The 23,991-nt window shown below is 36.4% G+C and overlaps 1 protein-coding gene across 1 annotated transcript in view; it reads left to right on the plus strand.

Moving 5' to 3' along the window:
- KIF5B (kinesin family member 5B) overlaps positions 1–23,421 on the plus strand; it is a 25,279-nt gene extending 1,858 nt beyond the window's left edge. The window contains exons 3-26 of the mRNA XM_010024911.1: positions 838–911; positions 1,368–1,472; positions 1,878–1,926; positions 2,235–2,290; positions 2,428–2,515; positions 3,508–3,632; positions 5,230–5,334; positions 5,759–5,904; positions 7,607–7,755; positions 9,198–9,391; positions 10,137–10,205; positions 11,584–11,790; positions 13,777–13,920; positions 14,539–14,727; positions 15,578–15,695; positions 16,032–16,093; positions 16,257–16,366; positions 16,577–16,678; positions 17,654–17,714; positions 17,864–17,935; positions 18,111–18,215; positions 18,698–18,914; positions 21,051–21,183; positions 22,259–23,421. Of these exons, the coding sequence (XP_010023213.1) occupies positions 838–911; positions 1,368–1,472; positions 1,878–1,926; positions 2,235–2,290; positions 2,428–2,515; positions 3,508–3,632; positions 5,230–5,334; positions 5,759–5,904; positions 7,607–7,755; positions 9,198–9,391; positions 10,137–10,205; positions 11,584–11,790; positions 13,777–13,920; positions 14,539–14,727; positions 15,578–15,695; positions 16,032–16,093; positions 16,257–16,366; positions 16,577–16,678; positions 17,654–17,714; positions 17,864–17,935; positions 18,111–18,215; positions 18,698–18,914; positions 21,051–21,183; positions 22,259–22,265 (2,687 nt within the window). The 3' untranslated portion in view covers positions 22,266–23,421. The remainder of the gene's footprint in view (positions 1–837; positions 912–1,367; positions 1,473–1,877; positions 1,927–2,234; positions 2,291–2,427; positions 2,516–3,507; positions 3,633–5,229; positions 5,335–5,758; positions 5,905–7,606; positions 7,756–9,197; positions 9,392–10,136; positions 10,206–11,583; positions 11,791–13,776; positions 13,921–14,538; positions 14,728–15,577; positions 15,696–16,031; positions 16,094–16,256; positions 16,367–16,576; positions 16,679–17,653; positions 17,715–17,863; positions 17,936–18,110; positions 18,216–18,697; positions 18,915–21,050; positions 21,184–22,258) is intronic.
- The last annotated feature ends 570 nt before the right edge of the window (positions 23,422–23,991 follow it).

Below are 23,991 nucleotides of genomic sequence, written 5' to 3' on the forward strand. Positions count from 1 at the left end.
AAGTGGATTACTGTGGAAAATCCATGCTGCTGCAAGTGTTTAACCCTTTAATGAGTTAAATAGTAATCAGGATTAGATCAGAAGTTTGCTCCTTAAAAACTGGAGGTAACTAAGTTGTAATGCTGCTCACTTTCTCCATCTAAAAATCTCATCTCTGTGTGGCATTTCTAGGCCATGCCGCATCAGGTGGCAAATGAGCTCTGGTTGTAGAAATGGATGATGGGAATGATGGGGTGTCAGAGACTTCCCTATTTGGAATATCTCATGCTTGTTTTTGGAAAACAGAAATTCTGCAGGATATGATTCTACAGTAACTAACTTGCAAACAAATTGACCCACCAGCCCCTCACCCCTCAATCTAGATTTTTTGAGTTGGTTCTCTCATAATTTGAACTATAAATTTACAGCCAAAAGTAAGGTGCTTGAAACTTATGGCATAGCCCATTCTCTTCACAATTGGATGATGAAACTTTCCTGAAGGCAGAAAATACTACTGCATTCTTGTGTATGGTTTTTTCTTAGGAGTTATCAACGACTGTCTGTTCAGCCTTATATTGATTTCCTTTTTGCTTCTGAATTTGGAGTCCTGATTTTCCTGGTTGAAGGAACAGAGTTTCTTATACAGTAAGCTTCTAAAACGCAGTCAATGATGACTTAATGCATTAAAAGGGGTAGGGAGGAAAACCCTCCCTCTTCCCAACTCTAGCACAGAGCTCCCAAACATTGAATGATTTAACTTGCTGAATGTTTTAGGAACTGCCTACTTGCATTATATTTCATTTTACTTTCCTTTAGAAGAAGGAAATAAACTCTAATGAAAATACTCTTTCCCTTTAGATGTACTTGAGGGATACAATGGTACAATATTTGCTTATGGGCAAACGTCATCTGGAAAGACACACACTATGGAAGTAAGAAATCTTAAAATAATTTTCCTCTTCATGTCAGTGTCATCTCTTTTTTTGTCACAATAGTCTTAATCTTTCTCAAAATAAAGATGTCTGCTTGTTTTCATCTTGCTATTGTAATTTTCTTTGCCTTTCCATGATACCCAAAATGTTTTTTTAGGACAGTGGCAATTATTGTACTTCTTCAGCCCGAGGATAAGAAATGGAAGAATTATGTTAACAGTACATTTTCACTTCTAGTAGTTCAGGAGATTTCTGAGGCTGTTCTTTTCCCTCCTGACGAATGCTGGGGCTAAATGGATAGTGAAGTCTTTCTTTTATAGATAAAATAAGTGCATCATACGTGTCAGCATTTTAAAACTTATTTATCTGTTAGCTGTTTGTTTTGCCTTTGTACACTGTTTGTGATGTTGGATTCGGTATGAATGTTTCATTTTTATTGTATCCTTTTCTAATAAGGGGAAGCTTCATGACCCTGATGGTATGGGAATTATTCCAAGAATAGTGCAAGATATTTTTAATTACATTTACTCTATGGATGAGAATCTTGAGTTTCATATTAAGGTAAGCTTTTCCTCATTACTTACTTAATCTATATTAAAATTGGAAGTAGCCTGTGGTTAAATGGATGTTCTGTATATGTTTCAAATGCCTGTAATTTGGAAATGTGATAATGTGATTTATTTCTGATGTAACTGACTGTTCTTAAGAATTATGCGAACACTTTAATTGTATTTCTGTTAAGTATTGATGTTAGCTATCCTGATAACTTATAGCAGTGCTGATAGTGTTTGAAGCTCTTAATAAGAGTTTTTTCTTATTAAGCGTGTATTTTAGTTCAGCCTTAAGGACTTGAGCTAGATGTGTTCCTATGTGGGAGGTTGCAGTAATCAAGCTGATCCTTGTGATCAAAAAGCAAAGCAATTTTGCTTTCTGATGCTGTATCTTTATTCCCCTTTCCACTTTTAGGTGTCATATTTTGAAATATACTTGGATAAAATAAGGGACCTTTTGGATGGTAAGCCTTTTATTTATATTGAACATGAAAAATAAATTTTTTTGGAGAGAGATATTAAAAACGAATCTTATGATATTAAGATAGGTATGCAGTATGCTAATCTATAATAAGGATACATCAAAATGCGAAAGCGTGGAGATAATTTTTATGATACTACTAAAGCTGCAGTAGTGGTTATTTCATGTGTATGTACATAAAAAAGCATTGCTGAGAAATAACATCTGTGACTTGAATGTGTGTTGTACACAGCTCATTCAGTTTGCAAAGAAATCATATATACCTTAGCTTTAGAACTTTTTCTCTTCCAGTTTCAAAGACCAATCTTTCTGTTCATGAGGACAAAAATAGAGTTCCCTATGTAAAGGTGAGCATCAATCTGATACGCTTTTATCTTGCACCTCTCTAGTGTACACCATTTACTTCTGGCTTGTTGTTGTGGTGATGTTTTGCCTATGTTTTTGGTTTTTTGTTTGTGTTTTTTTGTTTTTTTTTTTAAAAAAGGGTTGCACAGAGCGTTTTGTATGTAGTCCGGAAGAAGTTATGGATACTATAGACGAAGGAAAATCAAACCGGCATGTAGCAGTTACAAGTAAGTATCATCTTTCATCTCCTTCTGTGCTTTATCAGTTTGCTTCTGGTATGCTTTAAAAATAAAAAAAAAAAAAAAGAGAGAAAAAGGAAAGATGAGGTGCATGCAAAATAATACTTCTTAGCAACCGAAGTGACTATCAGAACTCGCTGAGATTGTCAAGTTTCACAATCTTCCTGTGTCTAGTTCTTTATTCAGGAAAAGAAAGAATATACAGTCATCGGGAAAATAAAAGCTTTTTCTTCTCGGTTTTTTTGGTTAAGGATTGAAAAGAAAAATATGATGTTCCTTTTAAGGAATGACTCAGTCCTGCACTTCCACTTCATTGATCCTAGATAGTAAGGTTCTGAAGTGGGAACCAGACTAACGGAGGAAATAGCAGAAATTTGGATGGAAGAATATTGTTCTGTGTTGAGTTGCATCTGTGGCATCAATGAGCTGGTCCTTTAAGGCTTGTGAGGGAAGTATCTTTAAAAGGAAGAAGAAATAGGCAGATGCTCTCAATCAGCTTGCAGTCAGCTTAAATTTTGTTACTGAATTAAAATCTGTCTTTAAATTGAATGTCTTGTTTATTCTGCATGTTTCACAGCAGAGGGGACAGTAGTTATTTAAATGAGAAAGGGCTGAAAGGCCATGGCCATCTAGTTCAAGTTTTCGCAGTAGGATAAAATGTGATGCATTGTAAGTCTACCCAAAATATATATGTTCTGGTATCAGAATGTAAATGTGCTTCCATTCTAATAAAGTAAATTGTGAATACATAGTTGACAGGCTAGCAGATCTTATTGGTGAGCCCAAGGGAAACTAGATCTTTTTTATTCAATTAAATGATACTTCTGGGTTTGCTGCCTCTAGTTTTATTGTCATTGAGAAATTACTCTATACCACTTCATTACCTTTAGATCTGTCTCTTCAATGTGGGAAGACGCTGTTTTGTTAAATTAGTTTGGCTGTACGATTATTTTTGACAATTGATATATTTTGGATTATAGATATGAATGAACACAGCTCCCGAAGTCATAGTATTTTTCTTATTAATGTAAAACAAGAGAATACTCAAACAGAACAGAAACTAAGTGGAAAACTTTACCTTGTGGACTTGGCAGGTAGTGAAAAGGTAACTCTAAATTTCTTTTCTGCTCCAAAAAAACTCTGGTTATTATTTACAGTCAAATATTTTACATTAGTGTAATACTGATTGTCCAGTTGTCATCCCTGACGTGTTTTCATTTTTACTTTGGAATATGCTTTCTGAATCCTAGTCTGGGTTGGCTGTTAATACTACCTCTTTAAACTGCTCTGCATTTCTGCAGTGAGGGTTTGTAAATAGGGAATAGGGTGGGGAAATAGGCTAGAGTTCAGTCTTGGTATCTGTGAGAGCAAAGTGTACAGGTATCTCAGCTAGCCAGGTACTGGACTAGAGTGAGTTGTATGGATGTGGAATACCTGAATTTTCTTATGTAATGGTATCAAGTTTCTTAATTTGAAATTCTGAATAACATTGTTTAAAATGGCAGCTTGCTTTCCTCTGTCAGTGACTTAAAGCAACGAAGGAAAGATGTACCAATTTGCTTATTCTGTATCATTTACAGACTGCAGTCAGCCTTTTAAGAGCTGGACTTTTGACATTCTTTTCATCTTTGCTTCTGGGTTTATCCCTGTCTTTTCTCCAGTTTTTTTCAGTCCTTTCTGCTTGCTGTTGTCTTTCCTTGTGTAGTTGTTCTCTGACCTATTGTTGTCTTTATTCCTGTGTTTTTTCTGAAATGTGTTTCTTAGTAATGGTCTTTTTTTTCTTCTTTAATGAGTATGAAACTAGAAGAGTTTAAGTGAGAAAAAAGTTAAAAGTAAAGGGCTGGTTGCAGGCCTCATTTCACTGTAGTTTTTTTCCTTTCACTTTTTATTTCAAACTTTGCTTTTGTGTTTCCCTAGGATTTTTTTTAAATACTTGAGGTTTTCTGATTCCTTGTTTTGGGTTGGTTTAAACATAGGCAAATAGAATTGCTTAGCTGTAGTCATGAGTGCAGCTTGGGGAGAACAGTAAAGGGAGGGTTGTAAGTCAAATTCAGCCCTTGAGGCAGAAGAGCTAAGGTAAATATAACGGTGTCAGGGTAAATTTTTGTCACATTTCTGCTGATATCTATGTACATTTCTAGAGCATTCATGCAGGTCATATTCAGTGTCTAAAATCTGTTCTCACGAATTCTTGCTAGTAAAGACGCTGGTATATTTTTCTGAGTGGGTGGTGTGTCTTTTGGGGTTTGATATGGGGGTTTAGTTTTGGTGTTCTGGGGTTTGGGTTTTTTTTCTTGTTTGTTTTGAGGTAACTTGTTTGTTTGTTTTTAAGGATGACCTGTGGACAAACTATTGATAAAGGTTATTTCCTTTTAAGGAATTCAAACTTTCTGACAAACTTCAAACAGCTTTTGAAGTTTGACAGAAGTTTGTAACTATACACTTACCTTCTATAAGAAGGCATACTTTGCATGTAGAATATGTAGTTTAAAAAATCAGAAACATCTTCAAACACTGAGTTTTGAATGAAAAATAGATGGAGAATCAGGAAAAGAGTGAGGAAGAGTTTGCTTTTTTTAATCCAACTTGCTTATGAGTACTTCATAAAGTCAGGGAGACTGGCTTGATTACTTAAGACTTACATTGCATGTGGAAGGTGACTTTTGAAGATGCATTTAGTAATTTACTGCAATATTGTATAGGTTAGTAAAACTGGAGCAGAAGGTGCTGTGCTGGATGAGGCCAAGAACATCAACAAGTCATTGTCTGCTCTTGGAAATGTCATCTCAGCTTTGGCTGAAAGCAGTGTAAGTACTCTTGTATTTTTATACTTCCAGGTTAAAGGCTTGCGTCTCTGAACATGATATTATGAAGGAACACTGTACTAATCTCAGATACGCACCGAGTCTTTGAAAGTAATCCAGTTGCATCAACACATTGCAAATAGCCGTTAGTCTTGTCCTGTGTTGACATTGATGATCAGTAAAGTTACATTTAATGTTGAGGGATCTAAGCATCATACTGAAAGTTTTCTTGTGCTTTAAAAGCTACCAGGCATAGAAGTACAATTTTATATCCTCCCATGTGTGTTCCTTCTTATGATTTATAAACTAAAGTAGAACTTAATGTCTTTCTAATGAAGTTATATATAACAAAAGCTTAGTTCTTATCTTGACAAATTAAATGTGTCTGAAAAAATGTGACTGATTCATTTAACCATTTTCTTGATAGACGTATGTTCCATATCGTGATAGCAAAATGACCAGAATCCTTCAAGATTCACTAGGGGGTAATTGCAGAACCACTATTGTTATTTGCTGCTCTCCATCATCGTACAATGAATCTGAAACTAAATCTACTCTTCTCTTTGGCCAAAGGTGAGTAAATGACTTACTATTTTGTAAATGACTTAATATTTTGTACTTACTATGCTCAAAAATAAATACAGAATGAGAAATAAGTTACTCTGTTAAGATTCTTAAACCAAGTTAATTAGACTGTTTCTTTCTGTAATTCTTCAGTGCATGTGTGATGAAGTGTTGTGATCTTTCTTATCTCATACTGTATAAAAAAATCTTATTACATCATCTGCTCTGTTTTCTGTATCTAGCATTCCAGTACCACTTAAGTTAATACTTCTACATTCCTGTGTCATTTGTAATTGAATTTATAAGTACCCATTTCAAATTTGGTATTTTGTTAGGTATCTCTTCTTTACCACTCTATTATTAGTGCTTCATCATCATTCTCCAGTTCCTGACCGCTAGATTTAACCAGTTAATTTACTGGAACACATTGCAGGAACTGTCAGCATTTTACTTGGCTCATCTGGTTATTGATGTTAGTGTACCTAAGTAACTGTTAGTGTAACTAACTAAGTGGAAGCACTTTAGTTCAACAAGATAGTTTTTACTGGTCTTTTCAGAGAAATTGTTTATTATGGAAAGTCAACTAGATGACTTCAGAAGTTCTTAAAAACCTGCAGAATATGGGTAATTAGTGGTTGTGGAGTAATGACTGCGCTCTGCAACAGTGGAGGTTTATCGGTTTCCTTTTAGAATCTAGGAGATCTTTTTCCCTTCCTCTAAGTATTTCTTGAATGACCTGTTGAAAAATGCCTTCCAGGCATAGCTCTGTAGTTTTTTTGTCTTGTGCTCTTGACTTCTTCAGGAGTTAACAGAGTACTCTTCTATCTCAGCCACTGTAGTTAGTCTGGTATATTAATTCAACTTTCTAGGGATTGAACCTTCAACCTTCTATATTGAAACCCTCAGCTTGTAGTAACTGAAGCCTATGTAAATATCACGTAACTTAGTAGAAAATCATGTGCTTTTTGGTAGTCATCAGCCCCAGTAAGGCCTTGCAGAAAGGTGCCTATAGGAATTGTAATGGGGGGAGAAGATTTCAGACTACCATTAAGCTTATTACCACTTCTAATCTTTGGTGTGGGGAATTTGTTAGCAGGAGACTGTATAGAAAAATTACTGAGGTAAGTGAGGTATGGCACTAAAGTACAACCTGTATGTTGACTTCATGAATATATGTTCTAGTGTCTGTAGTTTCATCTCCAAACCTAAGGTCTTTGAATGAGATTCACCTGACTGAACGTAGACAGTCACATCTGAACCTTCTAGCTTGTAACACCTTTTTGGTTAATGGGAGATCTAAGAACTTCATGGATTTTTAGGTTAAAATGAGCTGCTGCTTAAATAAGCTACCATCGTTCATACCCTGAAGGTACTATGCTTTCCAATGGAGAAATGTTTGCTTTGCTCAAAGCTGTGAACTACTATCCTGATTAGAATCCTTCCAGGTGAAAATAAGTGGCTTTTTTTTTTTCCAAACTCAACCAGCTTGAGATATTTCAGCCTTCCCAAAGTTTATTTTATCACTCTGTCCGTTAACAGTTATATCAGTCTAACTGAAAGAATAGTGAGTTGACAAGGAATAGAAATAAGCTTTTTGGAAGAGGTGGGGGTGTTTGCACTTTCACTAGTGTTCTGTAGAAACTTTGTTAAATAGCCTTTACTTCCTTTGTTTAAAAATGAAGTTTCAGATCTTTTTGCTTTTTCTGTGCAGAGCAAAGACCATTAAGAACACAGTCTGTGTCAATGTGGAGCTCACTGCAGAACAGTGGAAGAAAAAGTATGAGAAAGAAAAAGAGAAAAACAAGACTCTGCGTAACACCATACAGTGGCTAGAAAATGAACTCAACAGGTGGCGGAACGGTGAGAAGCAGTTAGACTTTTATTCTGCCAATTTTAAGCAAGACGACAGACACTGAATAGTCTTCTGGATAGTAAAAGTAAAAGGACTATGCAAGACAGTAATAAGAATATTAAAGCCAGGATATTAAGTTGACATTGGAACTTCATATTTTTCACTGTATTGCAACTGGAACAACGTCACGTAATCACTTAATGGCACAGATGTCTGCAAGTGTATTGATGTTAGGCTGATCAAGACTGGGTTTTCTAGCAGACCTAGAGTTACATACATTCTAAAAAAAATTATTCTGGGGGAGAAAGAATGATATTAATTGCAAATGCAGAAAATAAGTAAAATATTTCCTATGGTTCAGTTTTCCAATTCAAATTAATATCATAAGATCTTGTCCTGGTTTAAAACTCAGACAGGTTAATAAGCAAAAAACCCACCCAAACCGCCAAAATTGCTGACAGCACAGAATGTGTGCCCATTCCTTCTTCCTGAATAATTAACTTCTTATCATTTTCAAGTGTTGGAGAAAATGCAAGTTAAATATGAAGCCTTAAATTCAGGGGAGGTGGAATGTGGGTCATATTAACAAATGTATTCTGGAATTTGGCAGCTATAGAAGATGATCTTGCAGTCTTGTAGACAAGTGCACATATCTTGATGTAAATCTGAGAAAAATGAGCTTACTGAAGTTTAATACATGTGGGTTTCTGTTTTGTTTGTTTTTTCCTTTCTGGTTGGTTGTGTGTATGTTCGGGTTTTGTGTGGTTTTGTTTTGTTGTTTTTTTTTTTCTTGGTTGGGGCTTTTTTTGTTAGTTATTAAAAGTCTTCTATCGAGACGGCATGAGGGCACACCTGAAATGTTCAGTATCTTGTGTCAACATTCTGAAAGAACTACACTTGAGTGTTGGAAAGAGCCCCAAGGAGAGCATAAAATAGTCTGTAATAAGGCACTAAAGAATTTAGTTTCGTTTACCAGAGAAGTGCCTTGATAAGCATGTGGTATTTTTTCTACATAATGTTAGTAAAGTGTTCTCATCAGAAAAGGTTTAATGAACATAAAAGGGTAAAAGTGTAACTGAAAAAAAAAATTAAATTAGAAACAAAGCAGTTCAAAAGTAAATATGGTTACCTAGCAAAATAGACTGCCAAGGGAAAAGAAAGGATTTTCTGTCTTTGGGGCAACTTAGGTGCGTTTCCAGAAGATAGAGTTTGAGATTTGGAGCTCATGGCAGAGTAACTGCATGAAATATAATGTTCTGTGGTAAGCGGGAGATAGTTTGGGTGATCTACTGGTTGATTTTTTTTTACCATCTAATCACATGAACTCGATTGCTTGTTGAACGTGGAGCACTACTGTTAGTAGGGACTATGTAATAATTCTCAAGGCTAACTTTATGGAAGATACCACATGGCTGACCATACTAAAACTGAGTATATTCTTTTCTTTAAGGGGAAACTGTGCCAGTTGATGAACAGTTTGACAAGGAGAAGGCCAACTTGGAAGCTTTTGCAGTGGATAAGGATATTACTGTTGTTAATGATAAGCCAGCTACCACAATTGGTGTAACTGGCAATTTCACTGATGCTGAGAGAAGAAAATGTGAGGAAGAAATTGCCAAACTATACAAACAACTGGATGACAAGGTGTGCCATTCTTATTTTTTGTAAGACCTCTTGGAAATATATCTTGAACTACATTATATAATATTTAATTTGACAGTCTTCATTTGTTAATACAGCTTGCTTAAGTATTTGCTGGGAGTGCCTGCTCCAGTTCTGAAGCTGTGATTAAGAGAAATCGAAATTGTCTTGTCTGATGCTACTAAAAAAAAAAGTCCTGAAAAGTAAAGCATCAGTACGTAGGAAAAAAAAAAGATGAAAGTTAGGAAGGAAAAGTTAATGAAAATCTTGAGTGGTATTTTTGGGTATAGAACGTTCTCGACTTTTGGAACAATACTGTACCAGAAAGAGGAAAATAATGAGAAAGCAGGGATATGTGTAATTTGAAAACAGCAGGTGTTTTCCTTGCATGTTACACGTATTTTATTTGAACATAATTTTAAATTAAAGCAATAGTACTAAATTTGGAGAGGAAAAAATCCTTTAGTTAAACCTTAATTCTTTCTTGGAAGTTAGAACAACTTGGAGAAAACTTACAAAAGCTCACGTGTAGGAGTTTTGTCTTTGAAGCATGGTGTTTTACACGTATGTGCCAGGCAAAGAGCCTAATGGATAAGCCACTGAAATCAAAAGGTTTACTTTTATTGCTTTCAGTTGTGTAATTGTCTCAGAATATGGAAAAGTTAAATATCTAACATCTACTGTCTCTTGGATTATTTTTTGAGTGGTATTTATCAGTTTATTGAACACAGTCTTACTTGAACTGCAGGATGAAGAAATTAATCAGCAGAGCCAGCTAGTAGAAAAACTGAAAACACAAATGTTGGATCAGGAAGAGGTAAGTTTCACTCTTGCATCTTTATTTTTATTTGTCTTTCCTTTAAAGAAATTTGAGATGTTGTTGTGATTAGGTCACAGTTTATGACTAGGGAGTAGGACAGCTTACTACTTTGCAATAGTTCTCTTGATCTAAACGTTCTGCCTATTCATTCCCTCCAGTTACTCTGTACTAATGGCTAAACTTAAACCAGTTTCCTTGAACCTTAAGTATCCATGAAGACTGAAGGAATTGAAATGTTTTATGCAAAGATAACGGCAGTTGTTTTCCCCATGCAAAGTTAGCAGTTTGTCAAAACTGAATATACCTTGATTTACTTTAAGAAATCCATTTCAGAGTTTACTCATGGTCAGTTGCTGTACAGAGAGAGGAGGGGAGGGAAATGTAATGGCCTATAATGAAAAATGAAGCATAGAATCATAGAATAGTTAGGGTTGGAAAGGACCTTAAGATCATCTAGTTCCAACCCCCCTGCCATGAGCAGGGACACCACACACTAAACTATGTCGCCCAAGGCTCTGTCCAGACTGGCCTTAAACACCTCCAGGGTTGGAGCATTCACAACTTCCTTGGGCAACCTATTCCAGTGCCTCACCACCCTCACTGCGAAGAACTTCTTCCTTATATCTAACCTAAAGTTCCCCTCTTTAAGTTTAAACCCATTCCCCCTTGTCCTACCACTAGAGTCCCTAATGAAAAGTCCCTCCCCAGCATCCTTGTAGGCCCCCTTCAGCCATACTTGCTAGAATATTCAAATGATTTGTGCATACGTTACCAGTGATGTAACTTAATTAGATAGGGAAAACACCTATTAATAATGAAATTGTTAATTTCCTTTAGCCAAGATACTAGAAAAAAGAATTCTGTCTAGCACAAAGATTAAAAAATTATAATTACTTTGTACATGGCAAGAAAAAAATGGGTCGAGGACTTGGGAAGTTGGAGCTACTGTTTAATCTTATTTAAATAAATTAATCTGCCTCTTTAACACCTATTCCCTTTGTCTAGTTATTCCTGAGGACCCAGTGGTTAAAATGCTGAAAGTTTAGTCCCTAGCCTGTTGACAGTTTCAGCCTCATGAGTAGTGTGCAGTGGCTTTTTTGAGAACTTGCAGTATTCCATTTCCGGTTGCTGTCCTTATGTGTCTTGATTTGTAATAACTTCCATTTTGAAAATACTTAATATAGGTGATAAATGTAATTGTTTGTGATACTCATTGTACCTCTCCTTGGCATCCTTACTGCATGCTGCTAGATACTAAAAATGTAGGTATAAATTATTGCAGTAGCTACAAGCATTAATAAGATTAAATTTACACATAGGATTTTCGAGATTATTATCTGTTGTAATTTTATACGAATCTCTATCAATGTTGCAGCTTCTAGCATCTACCAGACGGGACCAAGACAACCTGCAAGCAGAGCTGAATCGCCTTCAGGCTGAAAATGATGCCTCTAAAGAGGAAGTGAAAGAGGTGTTACAAGCCCTTGAAGAATTAGCTGTCAATTATGATCAGAAGTCTCAGGAAGTAGAAGATAAGGCAAAGGAATATGAACTGCTTAGTGATGAACTCAATCAAAAATCGGTATGAAAATGGCATAAGAAATGACTGACAGTCTCCAGTATAACTTTTCTTGCCTTACCTGGATTTCTTGCTTGAAGTCATTTAAAGGTTTTTCACAAGGGAAAATGGGAGCTTAAGTCTAAAACTCCTTTATTTTTAGCAAAGGATGATTTTTTAAAAATTCTTTGTTGTTTTTTTTGTTGGTTTTTTGTTTTGTTTTTTTTTTTTTAAACAGTAAGCTTGAGAAAAATGCATAGTGAATGTTGACATTGATAGCTATCATTTTTTTAGCACCTGTAGCATTTTACTGCCTGAAGGGTATTCAGAAAAATCCTAGATATCGGAAGTTAACACTTTCATTACATGCAGGTGATCTGACTCAGTTTTCTTTGTCTTTCTGGTGCAGTTTGGGTAATCCTAACTTAAGAATCTGCTCCTTCCAATCTTGAAATTGCAGTGAACACGCTACAGCTTTTCTTGAAAGGAATGTGTATTTGCATGCTGCATTTATGGCACCTAAAATACCTTAATCTTGATGCCTTCAAAAATAGGCTGTTTATTGTACTTTCTGAAAGGAGTAGTCCTGAACATTGAGGACATATTCCAAAAGATTGCTCCGGTTAAAATACAGATGCAGCACTGGTCCCACAGGATGAATACCTTATACTTCCTTACATACCTGCATAGTTTCTGAATTGACTGACAGTTTTGGTAGCCAATTATTTGGCAAACTTTGGTCAGTTTTAAAAAGTTAATACACTACCCACTATTCTAAAATTCTAAGTACTGGAAAGTATCAGCGTGTTTGTTGGCATTTGCAGACAGAATATGTGATGGCACAAGCCTCTTGAACTCTTGAGTGAGTCTGGGTCTCCCTAGTGAGTGTGGCTTTCAATTTTCAGTTAGTAAGATTTGATTAGGTAGAACACTGGCATTAAAGTGATGTTGATGAGATCATGAAACTTCTCTTTAAACTTCTAAGTATTTTGAGCTATGTAATCTTCATTGGTAACTTACATCACTTGAAGGTTGGCTGAAAGTCAGATCCCTGATCTTACAAGCAGCATTTAAAACTTGGTGGAACAGGCTAGCTGTATGTGTGTATCATAATGAAGTGTGGTTTGATTCTTTTTTTTTTTTTTTTTTTTTTTTTTCTTCATGGTGGTGGTTGTTTATTTGCATTGTTGGTTTTAACTAGTTTATAGATAGTCAAATGATTCTAGATACTACAACTGACATCCATTGAGTATCATGAATAACTCAATCCTCAAGAAAACAACAACTGTTCTGAGATGTAGTAAAATGAAGGCATTTCAGTGTTCTCAGTCTGTCATAGCTAAATCATGCAGTAACCATCCTTTGGTATCATCACTGGCTGAAACTTTCCTGCTGTAAAACTTCTGGCATTTTTTTAAAAACTGGAGAACAAAGAGCACACAGCTTCTGAGTATGCAAACTTCTCAGCTGCAGCCATTGCAACCACAGCAGCTCAAAAACCGCTCTAGAGTAAGCATAGTGCATATGAATTCTCAGAACTGAGTGTCATTTTGTGATTGAAAAGTAGGAAAGAGTTAAGAGCTCTGCAGGAAAGGGTGAAATGATTCTCCTTTGGCAAAATATAGTGAAAAGTGTTGGACTTGCTCTCCATGTACCTTTTCCTTAAAAAAAAAAAAAAAAAAAAAGCAATTCTTCAATATTTAGCTATATATAACTGCTGTTAAACAATGTTGTCATTTTTTGTTGCAGAGTTATAAGATTATATTTTGTGAGATGAAGGCCTCTGTCTCCAGCACTTGACAGTATTTCTTCTGAAAGAAATGTACTCTAGGACTTCTAAATTTTTACTATATGGTATATTCACATACATTGATACCAGACTGGTTTTAGACATGAAAACGGGACATTTCACTAGGCAGCCACATGTTGCTGTATTTAAATAGTATGAAACTAGTTCTAAATACAAGAGTGTGTTTTGCTTATTGAAATGTAATTTCTTTCTTTCTGTAGGTCACTCTAGCCAGTATAGATGCAGAGCTTCAGAAACTTAAAGAAATGACCAACCATCAGAAGAAACGAGCAACAGAAATGATGGCCTCCTTACTAAAAGATCTTGCAGAGATAGGAATTGCAGTAGGAAATAATGATGTCAAGGTAAAGATTAGTCAGTGCAATTTTTAATGCCATGTATTACATACATTGTGGATACTGTGGGGTGAGTTTTCTTAGTATGGCAAAAACCACCATAGGAAGCCTCATGTATACTAATGGTTTGGGCATAAGCTTATCCATTGCTTATGCTCTGACTTAATCGGGTCCCAGACAGAATGTGATTATGCAAAGACACGAGCAGGTATGATATTTTTTCTGAAGTAGTGGTTTCATTCATATTATTAAATTGCCGTATGAAGTGGTCATAATCAACAGCATCACCTTGGAGATCTAATGCTGACCTACCGTGGCAATTGGGATGATACTTACATTAAAAACAGAATGAGAAACTGAAATGAAGTTAAAACTAAAGATCACTGTAGGACAAGAATGTAAGCAGTGTTAGAAATCTATAGTGAACCGTATTTCCCTCTTCATGTGACTCATTACCTTCGTGCAAACTGCTGAATAATCTATCTGAAAAAGTTACATTTTTGTGTTTAAAAGCTCTGTCAGTTAAGGCTGGGGATGGATGTGTGTTGGGCACTAAGTTGCTTCAGCTTGCCTTTAATTTGTTTTCATTATCTGAGCTTTCTAAATGTGCCATTCCACACTTTCCAGCAGCCTGAGGGAACTGGCATGATAGATGAAGAATTCACAGTTGCGAGACTGTACATTAGCAAAATGAAATCGGAAGTAAAAACAATGGTAAAACGTTGCAAACAGTTAGAAGGCACACAGACTGAAAGCAATAAGAAAATGGAAGAAAACGAAAAGGAGTTAGCTGCCTGTCAGCTCCGTATCTCACAGGTAAATGTTTCTTTACAATACACTTTCTGAATGTCCTTGGGAATTCATTAACCTGCTGGGGAAAAGAAGAATGTTGCAGTTTCTTTTTGATACCTAACAAAGTATATTATGAGCGATCAGCCGTAAGATTCTCTTCATTTTGGATGCTTCTGAGTAATTGTGTGACAGGAGGTCAGGATTTCTGCAGTATGTCTGTAGCCTGAGAATGTTTTGTGGAACTTGTATTAAATAGTAGGGTCCACATGTTCTCCATCACAGGTTTCTTTACAAACACAAGTCTTACAGAAGCAGTGGCTAGTGAGCACTCTGCCTACTAATAGAGCAAGTTGGAAGTGGGAGAGGTAGCAACAGCGCAGTAAAATTAGAGTAGGCTTGCACAGCGCATTGAATTTACTTCTAATGCAACAAAGGCCATTTTAATGCAATTGTTAGAAAAAATCAATAATGTGATTTCTAACAGCTCTGAAAATTGTGAGCTACATGTGCAATTAATTTTCTATGTTTTGTTTTACATACAGGTGGTCATCATTTTTTTTTTTTTTTTTTTTTTAAACTGGGAGATGTATATTACAGTGCCCTCCTCTAAACACAGTGGGCTGCTCTTGCCTCTGATAATACTTAACATTAAAATATCCCTTCTCCCAGTCAAAACTGTATTCCATTTCTGTCCAGAATAAAGCCATTATCTTACAGGCTGCATCACAGACCTACTTGAATAGTCATATATGTAAAGTTTAATGGGTATTATTTTTGTTTTGAGATCAAGTTATTTGTTTAAATATAAACTGTTCATGCAGATATAATTCTATGATACCTAGTTCCAAAGTAAATGAATCTTTCCATTCTCAAGCATGAAGCAAAGATCAAGTCATTGACTGAGTACCTTCAGAATGTGGAACAGAAAAAGAGGCAACTGGAAGAGTCTGTGGATTCTCTTAGTGAAGAATTAGTTCAGCTCCGAGCACAGGGTAGGAATTACCTCCTTACACCCTACCCACCACCATCTTTAAAGTATATAATGATAAATAGGCAATTGTTCTGTTCAGATTGAAGGGAGTATATATATATATAAAGTGGCTTTTTGCTTGAGAATGAATCAATCATATAGAATTAATCAGTGAGAAAATATTTGATTTTGGGAAGAACTGCTATGGATAAGGTTAAATTAAAGATGCTATTGATTTAGTTAATCTTTGTGGTGGGAGGGGACTTTTTCCCAATTTTAAGGCATTGGGAAGGGGGAATGAGCTCCATCTTCCCTGTGATAGCCTAATTACCTGTTTTCTCTCCTCTATCCCTACTAGAAAAAGTCCATGAGATGGAAAAAGAACACTTAAATAAGGTTCAAACTGCAAATGAAGTCAAGGTAAGTTAATTTCATTGCGTTTTGGGGGTTGGGTTTTGGTGGGGTTTTTTTGTTTGTTTGTTTTTTTGGTGGCTTTTTGTTTTTTTTTTTTTTTTTTTTTTTTTTTTAGTTTTAAGTATGGCAACTTCTTAAAGCATATAATACATACTGTTTTTTCTAATAGCAAGCTGTGGAACAGCAGATTCAGAGCCATCGTGAGACGCATCAGAAACAAATCAGTAGCCTAAGAGATGAAGTTGATGCAAAGGAGAAACTTATCACTGAACTTCAAGAGTAAGTAACTGTCATTATTTTAGAAGTGCCGAATGTCTCTGGGCTGTGTGAGTATAGAAGCACAGTATAGTGGGAAGGAGTGTGGAAGGCATACTCCTCCAGCAGTCTCTTTCTAACTTGTGTTGCTTTACTGAATGTGATATCTGACAGGTTCAACTGAGACATATATATAAATAAATAAATAAAATACGATTTACTTTCTGTGTTCAGCCAAAACCAGAAGATGATGCTTGAACAGGAACGTCTTAGAGTTGAGCATGAGAAGTTGAAAGCAACTGATCAGGAGAAAAGTAGAAAACTGCATGAACTTACGTAAGTGATAATAGTGCACAAAACAAATGTGTGTGGGAACACCGACATCTTAAAAACAAGTGACCTAATAGGATGAAGGGCTTCCACTGTATGACATACCTGTTAAAGAGAGAACCTTTGCACTGCCCTCATATTTAAAATTGGAAGTAAAACTATGAGGGCTAGAAAATGGATAGAATGCTGAGATATTCTTTAGAGTATTTTATTACCTCAAATGTTCAGTGATTTAGCTGTGAACTAGTAGTGGAACTGGCCAAGTGAGGAGAAATTTCAAGAGGAAAAGAAGGCTTTTGGCTACTTAACAGGAATGCTTCATTTTTGTGCAGTGCCTGGCCCTCCTAATCTGACCTTGAATCATAAAAAGTCCACATTCCTTTCATCTGTCCTGTCATCTGAGTAATTGAACTGCTTTGTAATTCAGAGAGAGAACATTAGCAGTGCAATAAATGCTTTCACAGTAGGAAGACAGAAGCTCTGTGAAATTATAATCATTAGGCTATATTCCTGTAAACTGAGATTGGTTTTCATGAGGCTAGCATTGGCAGCTGCGTTGGGGTGGGGTGGTAAGAACAAAACAAAGAAAAGGTTCTTAATCTCTCATGGGATACTTGTCATCTCAGCTGGTCAGAGCTAAGAACATGTGTAGGGCAAGATCTCCCCTCATATTCATCTAGGACCTGCATCTGAGAGTCTTTCTTTACCTGCTCTAGAAACTTACAGTTTGTGCATCTGAAGGTACTTATTTGTATTCCTTAAAAGTACTTCCATCTCTTTCTCCTGCAACTCACTTACTCCCACCCCACTCCACATGGATTTGTGAGGGTCATATCATCTACTGGCTACATCTTTAGCTGAGGGCTTCAACTGAAGGATATTTTTCATTTGTACCATATAGTGTTCATCACTCGGGTCTCCTGAAACATTAAAACTACCAGTTTTGTTCAGGTGTTCCAGAATGAATTTATTCTTTTTTAGGGTTATGCAGGACAGACGGGAACAAGCAAGGCAAGATTTAAAGGGTTTGGAAGAGACTGTGGTAAGATAGAGTATATTCCAAAACAAATATTTGTTGGGTTTGTTGGTTTTGTTTTGGGTTTTTTTCCTTTCAGAGTTTTTTTTGTGGGGTTTTGTTTTGGGTTTTTTTGCTTGTTTGTTTGTTTTTTAATTCATTGTCCTTAATTGTAGGCAAAAGAACTTCAGACTCTTCACAATCTCCGGAAGCTGTTTGTTCAAGATCTGGCTACTAGAGTGAAAAAGGTAATGAGGTGCTGTAGCAAAACTTGGTGTTTCTGAGAACGCTACATAAATTTCAGTGTGGAACTAAACTGGAATCGATGTTGATGCAGTGTAATTTTTCTGGCTTGATCTTAATATGCAAGTTCAGATTTGTACTCGGCCTTCTCTCTCCCTCCCCATGCCTTTGTTACCACAGAGTGCTGAGATTGATTCAGATGATACAGGAGGCAGTGCTGCGCAAAAACAGAAGATCTCCTTCCTTGAGAATAATCTTGAACAGCTTACGAAGGTTCACAAGCAGGTACAAGGAAGCTTAATTTCAAGTTCTAATTAAACCCAAACTACTCTAGGTGCTTTATAATAAAGTAACCGAATGCATATTGGTCATAAAGTAACATTTATAATTAAATACTTCTATATCTTGACTATGTCTCTTGATAAAAAACAGTAGGCTAAAGTTTTCCTGTAAAGTAAACTAATAGCTAAAAGTACATGTAGGCAAGTAACAAAATAGCTGCTTTTAAACTGAAGAAGATCCAAGTTAGCATTTAGAGTTGGTATCAGTCTTGGGGATGTCTGACTGAAGAATGTAGGCATTAAGTGCCTATGTTGGGTAGCACGTTCTTCCACAATAACTGATTTTCAAATGACAAACTTACTGGTGAACTATTAGATTTACTAAAAGCTTAGGCAAAAATAATACAGTAGCCCTACTGCTAGGGGTGAGAGGATGTTTGGTTGAAGAGAGATAGAGATACCAAGAAAATAATTCTGGTTTTATAGCTGGTACGTGACAATGCAGATCTTCGCTGCGAACTTCCTAAGCTGGAGAAGCGACTTAGAGCTACAGCTGAAAGAGTTAAAGCTTTGGAGTCTGCACTGAAGGAAGCCAAAGAGAATGCTTCTCGTGATCGCAAACGGTATCAGCAAGAAGTAGATCGTATAAAGGAAGCTGTAAGATCCAAGAATATGGCCAGGAGAGGACATTCTGCGCAAATAGGTTAGTAAAGAATCACATGCCCCTAAAGTTTCATCTGTCTTTTTTTTTTTTTTTTTAATCTGTGTGCATGTGTGCATCTTTCAGTGTTAGTTGGATTGGAACTGCATGCATGAACGTGATCTGGTTTTTATCATAGAATGGTTTGGGCTGGAAAGGACCTAAAGATCATCTAGTTCCAACCCCCCTGCCCTGGGCAGAGACACTTCTTAGACCAGGTTGCTCAAGGCCTTGTCCAACTTGGCCTTTGAACGCTGCCAGGAATGGATCATTAAAACTTCCTTGGGCAGCCTGTTCCAGTGCCTCACCGCTCACAGTAAAGAACTTCCTTATATCCAACCTAAGTCTCACCTGTTTAAGTTTGAAGCCCTTGCCTCTTGTCCTATTGTTACAGTCCCTGATGAAGAGTCCCACTCCAGCATCCTTGTAGGCCCCCTTTGGGTATGGAGTTATATTTTGGTTAATATTGTAAGTATGTGTGGATAGTGGTGTATGGTTGTTTGTGTTTTGTGTTTTGTTTATTTTAAATGGGTCTCTTCCTGGTAGCTGGATTTTTTTACACGCTGAGAAAGGCTTATGAGCCTAGAATTCTAGCCTGAATGTGTTCCATTTCCTAGAACAAAACAATACACTGAATGCGAGTCTGAAGTCTGTAACAGAATTCCATTCTGATTTCTAAGACAAAGCAGGTATTCTGAAGGAAGGAGAGAGGTTAAGCCATCACCTTAAACAACAACAGAATTGTCTTGCTGTCCATTGATCTTGTGGGGGAGAGGGGCAGACAAACCCACAACTAACAGCCCATGTTCTCTAATTACCCTTTCAGTTCTTTGTTCCAAAACATGTAGTACTCCATAGCCCTCCCTAGGAGAACAGAATAGAAAAAAACCTCAGAAATCTGTAGTAGCTGGTAGTGTTTCTTACTGTGTGGTGGGAAGACAGTCATCTTGCTGTGATCCTTCACCTGCGTGTTCAAGTGTGGGGGCCCGAGAGAGTGCGTGACTTGTGGAGAACTTGTCTATGCCTCTTACGCTATTACTGTAGAAGTAACAATGTGTTCCGGCCTTTTTGCTTTCCTGTGTCAAGACTTCACACTTCAATGCTAATGCAACTGGAATGAGCATTTCAGTTAAACCTTGCTTATACCCTGTTGGTCTGCAAAAAGCTGTTGCAGAATAAAGCTGTAAAACTTTTTTTCTTGGTCACTTCAAGTGGTGGTTCAAAGACAAGTATTCTTCTGTCTTACCTTTCTCTCAAGTGATCCCTAAGAAGACAAACAGAATTTTCTAGTGAGCTTACCCCAGGTATAAAGCCTTTTGTACTTAAATAACTAGATGAACTAGTTATGTCTGACTGGAGATCAGCTTCCTATAAGGCAGAATTTGAGAAGTGCTTCTTTGATGCAGTTGCTACCTATAGGTACTTTATATCCACTCTTACCTGCTGAAACTTTATATGCTTCTGCTTAGTATTACAGAACTTTGTAAAGTCATGTCCTGTTAAAAGCTAGTTCAGAACTGATTGAAAATATAGTTTGTTTATCAAAGCGTATACAGCTTGTGAATTACTTGTCAAAAGTACTGTACTTTTGATTCCATAATAGACCAAGCTTTATTTTTGTATGGTTGTAAAAACTTGATGAAGCAGTGTTATCTGTGGAGTAATCTGTATGCAGAATTACTTGCAAAGCAGAGTAACTAGTGGCTTATCAATCAAGTAGATGTGGGAAATACAGCAGGGTGTAATGATTCCTTCCAGGAATATAAGCCTCATGAAATTTTGTCTAGCAGTGTGTCTCATTTCAGTTCTTACTGCCAGGAAACAGGACTCTTACAGGGAAATATATTAGGTGGGGCAGATAATACATGTGAAGATAGTGGTTATCTAAAGCTTTTCTAGCTTCAAGTCTAGTAGGGACAATTATACCAAAACCTTGTCTATTCTTCAGGGCTTGTTAGAGTTGACAGTAGTCTGTTATGTTCTCAGAATGCCATCTCCTAAACTTGTTTCCTTATTCAAAATGCATTCAACTTTGATTATTGCATTTGGGATACTGTAAAATAAAGTATTAGTAAACTTGAATAATGAAGGATAAAATTGTGGTGTATATATTTGTAAGTCGTTTTTCTTTTCATGCAGCTAAGCCTATCCGCCCTGGCCAGCATCCAGCAGCTTCTCCAACTCATCCAAGTGCAATTCGTGGTGGAGGTGCATTCACTCAGAACAGCCAGCCAGTTGCACTGCGTGGAGGTGGAGGACGGCAAGACAAAGTGTAAGTTTGTCTTGTAGGACGACTTTTAAATGTGTGATTAAACCACTTTGATTTTATTACAGTTCATTCTGTGGCATAAAATTACTTAAATGATCAGATTAACTTTTTAAACAGAATTTTATAGTAAGAGGAACAGCGTACATGTACATGTGACTAACACTGCTGTTTTTGTTATAAAACTGGTGTTGTAAAATGGTAGTTCTGGAGTTGCTCTGCTGGAGTAGAGCAAAATGTGAAAGCATGCAACTGGAGGTAGTTAACAGTCATGGCCATTGGCTACTGTTTGGGAAAGGAGTGGGCATTTTAAATTCTTCTGGCTTGCTAGTATCTTTTTAATATGGTTTTCTTCAGAAAACATTCAGACATTAGATAAAAAATGACCCTATTCTTACATGTTCTTTATGGTTTTTATTTGCTGTTCTTACTACATTTGCACACTGCTTCATGTGTCAGTAATTTGGAAGTATTTCATAGAAAGCATCTGAACCTCTGGTTAGAGAAAAGCTTTTGGTACAGTGAGAACATGAAGTGCTGTTCTACATATGGAGACCACCATTTAATGAATTATTCTGGAAAAATTAAAGAAATACAGATATGATAAATTGTTATTTTTCTGTGTAAATCAAACTTTTTTAGGATTATGAATGCCATTCCCATTTCATCTTCCCAAAATAGCAAAGTTAAAACTTTACAGCAGCTGGTAGATGGTATCCAGATAGCTCTCACTGGCCTGGAAAAGTAGCAACAGTCATGGGAAGTGGAGCTGGGTTGTAATTGTGTTGTGTTTGTAATGTTTACTCCATTAAAGCAATCAAGGTTGGATACCCAGTCAATTTATTGTGCTGCAAACTTTTTACTAACAGACAGCATTACACAATGGAAAGCATTTAAGCAATTTCTTACTCTAAAGTAGATGTTTTATTAGCACTTAGGAAAGTGGTCTAAGAACTGGGCTCTTAAAGGCTATGTAAATAGTGAATATGGTCTACTGTAAATGTAAATAACTTGGCCTTTTTTTTTTTTTTTTTGCTTATGAGGTACAAGCACTTAACTCTATTATTTTTCTCATTTACAGTTGCTGAAAAGTGAATGCAGCGTGAGGAGGATTGGATATCAAGTAGAGGGAGTCATTCCATGACAATAATCTTTCCCTTTGGGGACTGTAGGATTATTTTTTGAAAATGTATAAATTATACCTGGCCTGTACAGCTCTTCCCCCTTCTACAAATTCTGCTAACTGATTCCCAAAAAAAAACCAACCTAGAGTGCAATTTTGGCGTCTTGAAAAACAACATGTTACTTAAAGTGTAGCTCTGCTCATTACACAGTTTGTCTTTCATGTCTTAAATTTAGTCTGCACTGTGCCAAGCTGAATGTACGTTAAGAAAATCTTAGTTCCGGTTTTCTAGCTTAATTTGTGTACATCTTACTGTCTTAGGGAACGTGCAACAGTGTTTAAGTATACTTTCATTTTTATCACTTCACATAACACTACATGTCCCACTGAATTAGAACGGCACTCTACCTACATTCTAGTTTTCTCTTGGACTGCTACATAGAGCATTGGAACTAAATTTGTACAGTGTAAGAATACTGAAGTGTGCTTACGACAACTGCCACGAGGCATTGCGATGGCTACACCACAGAACTAAAGAGTTCAATATGAACAAGGCTGTTTAACTGTTATCTCATTAAATGCCTGTTTATCAGGTTATTTAGAATTAAATATTGTACAGTAAGAAGAGTAAACCTAAGTTTACTATAAAGACTTTGACAATGGATTATCCCATCTGTCCTGTTCCTGATTTCTACACACAGTACAGTCTGGTGGAGTGAAAACATTCTGCTTCATTCTGATGAGCCTGTCTGTCCGTTTATCTGTATCTGCGATGGTTCTCTTTTGCTACTTTACAGTAGTGAAATGAGCACTATCTAAAACCTAACTTGATACTCCACTACATATACAGTACTGGAATTTTTTGCGAAATTTTTAACTTTCAATTTAAAATACTTTTTCAGCAACTGGCCAATGAATTCAGATTCACTAATAAAGGATACAACTTTTAAAACCTGATGTATCTGGAAATCCCAGACACATGTGTTTAAAAAAAATAATAAATAAAGTGCTACCCTGAATTGCTTTTGTAATCCATTTGTAAGTAGGTATATGAAATGTCCAAAGTAGTAGTTGTTGAGTATTTTTCTTCTCTTTGCAATAAAGTCCTGTAAAGTGGCTAATAACAGGAAACATGGTTGGGTTTTTTTTGTTTGCTTTGAGCTCCAGTACTCCCACTGAGCTGAACTGGGGGTTTAAAATTTTATAGTATAATTTGCTTAACTTATTCATAGGGTTTAGCCACTACCATGTTTAGAACAGCTGCCTTCTGGATAGAAATTAGTCACCAGGTCTTTGAGAAAGAAGGAACTTGATGTTACTGAAAGCATTTGGTGAGCTTTTCAGACCCAGTCGGTACCACTTGATGTTCTGGCTTGAATTCTTTGCTGGATATTCATCTGTTATTGTGGAAACGGTAGAGACTCTTGACTGTTCAGACAGCAAATCACTTTCAACTTTTATATAACAGATAGACAAAATATTTATATTATGATGGAGTGTAGTCAGATTTTAGACCTTGAACCACTTTTTTTCTATGTCTGCAGTAGTCTGAATTTTTAATAGTTTGATTTTTAAAGGTTGAGGGTATCAGTTGGAAATCTCACTATTTTGGAGTTTTCAGCTTTTAAGACTGTTTTGTTTATTAAGGCTGCCAAGCACTCCAAACTTGCAGTGGTTTTAGAGCACGATTA

Source organism: Nestor notabilis, unplaced genomic scaffold, assembly GCF_000696875.1.
Source record: "Nestor notabilis isolate BGI_N333 unplaced genomic scaffold, ASM69687v1 scaffold12212, whole genome shotgun sequence".
In the NCBI taxonomy this organism is placed as follows: domain Eukaryota; kingdom Metazoa; phylum Chordata; class Aves; order Psittaciformes; family Psittacidae; genus Nestor; species Nestor notabilis.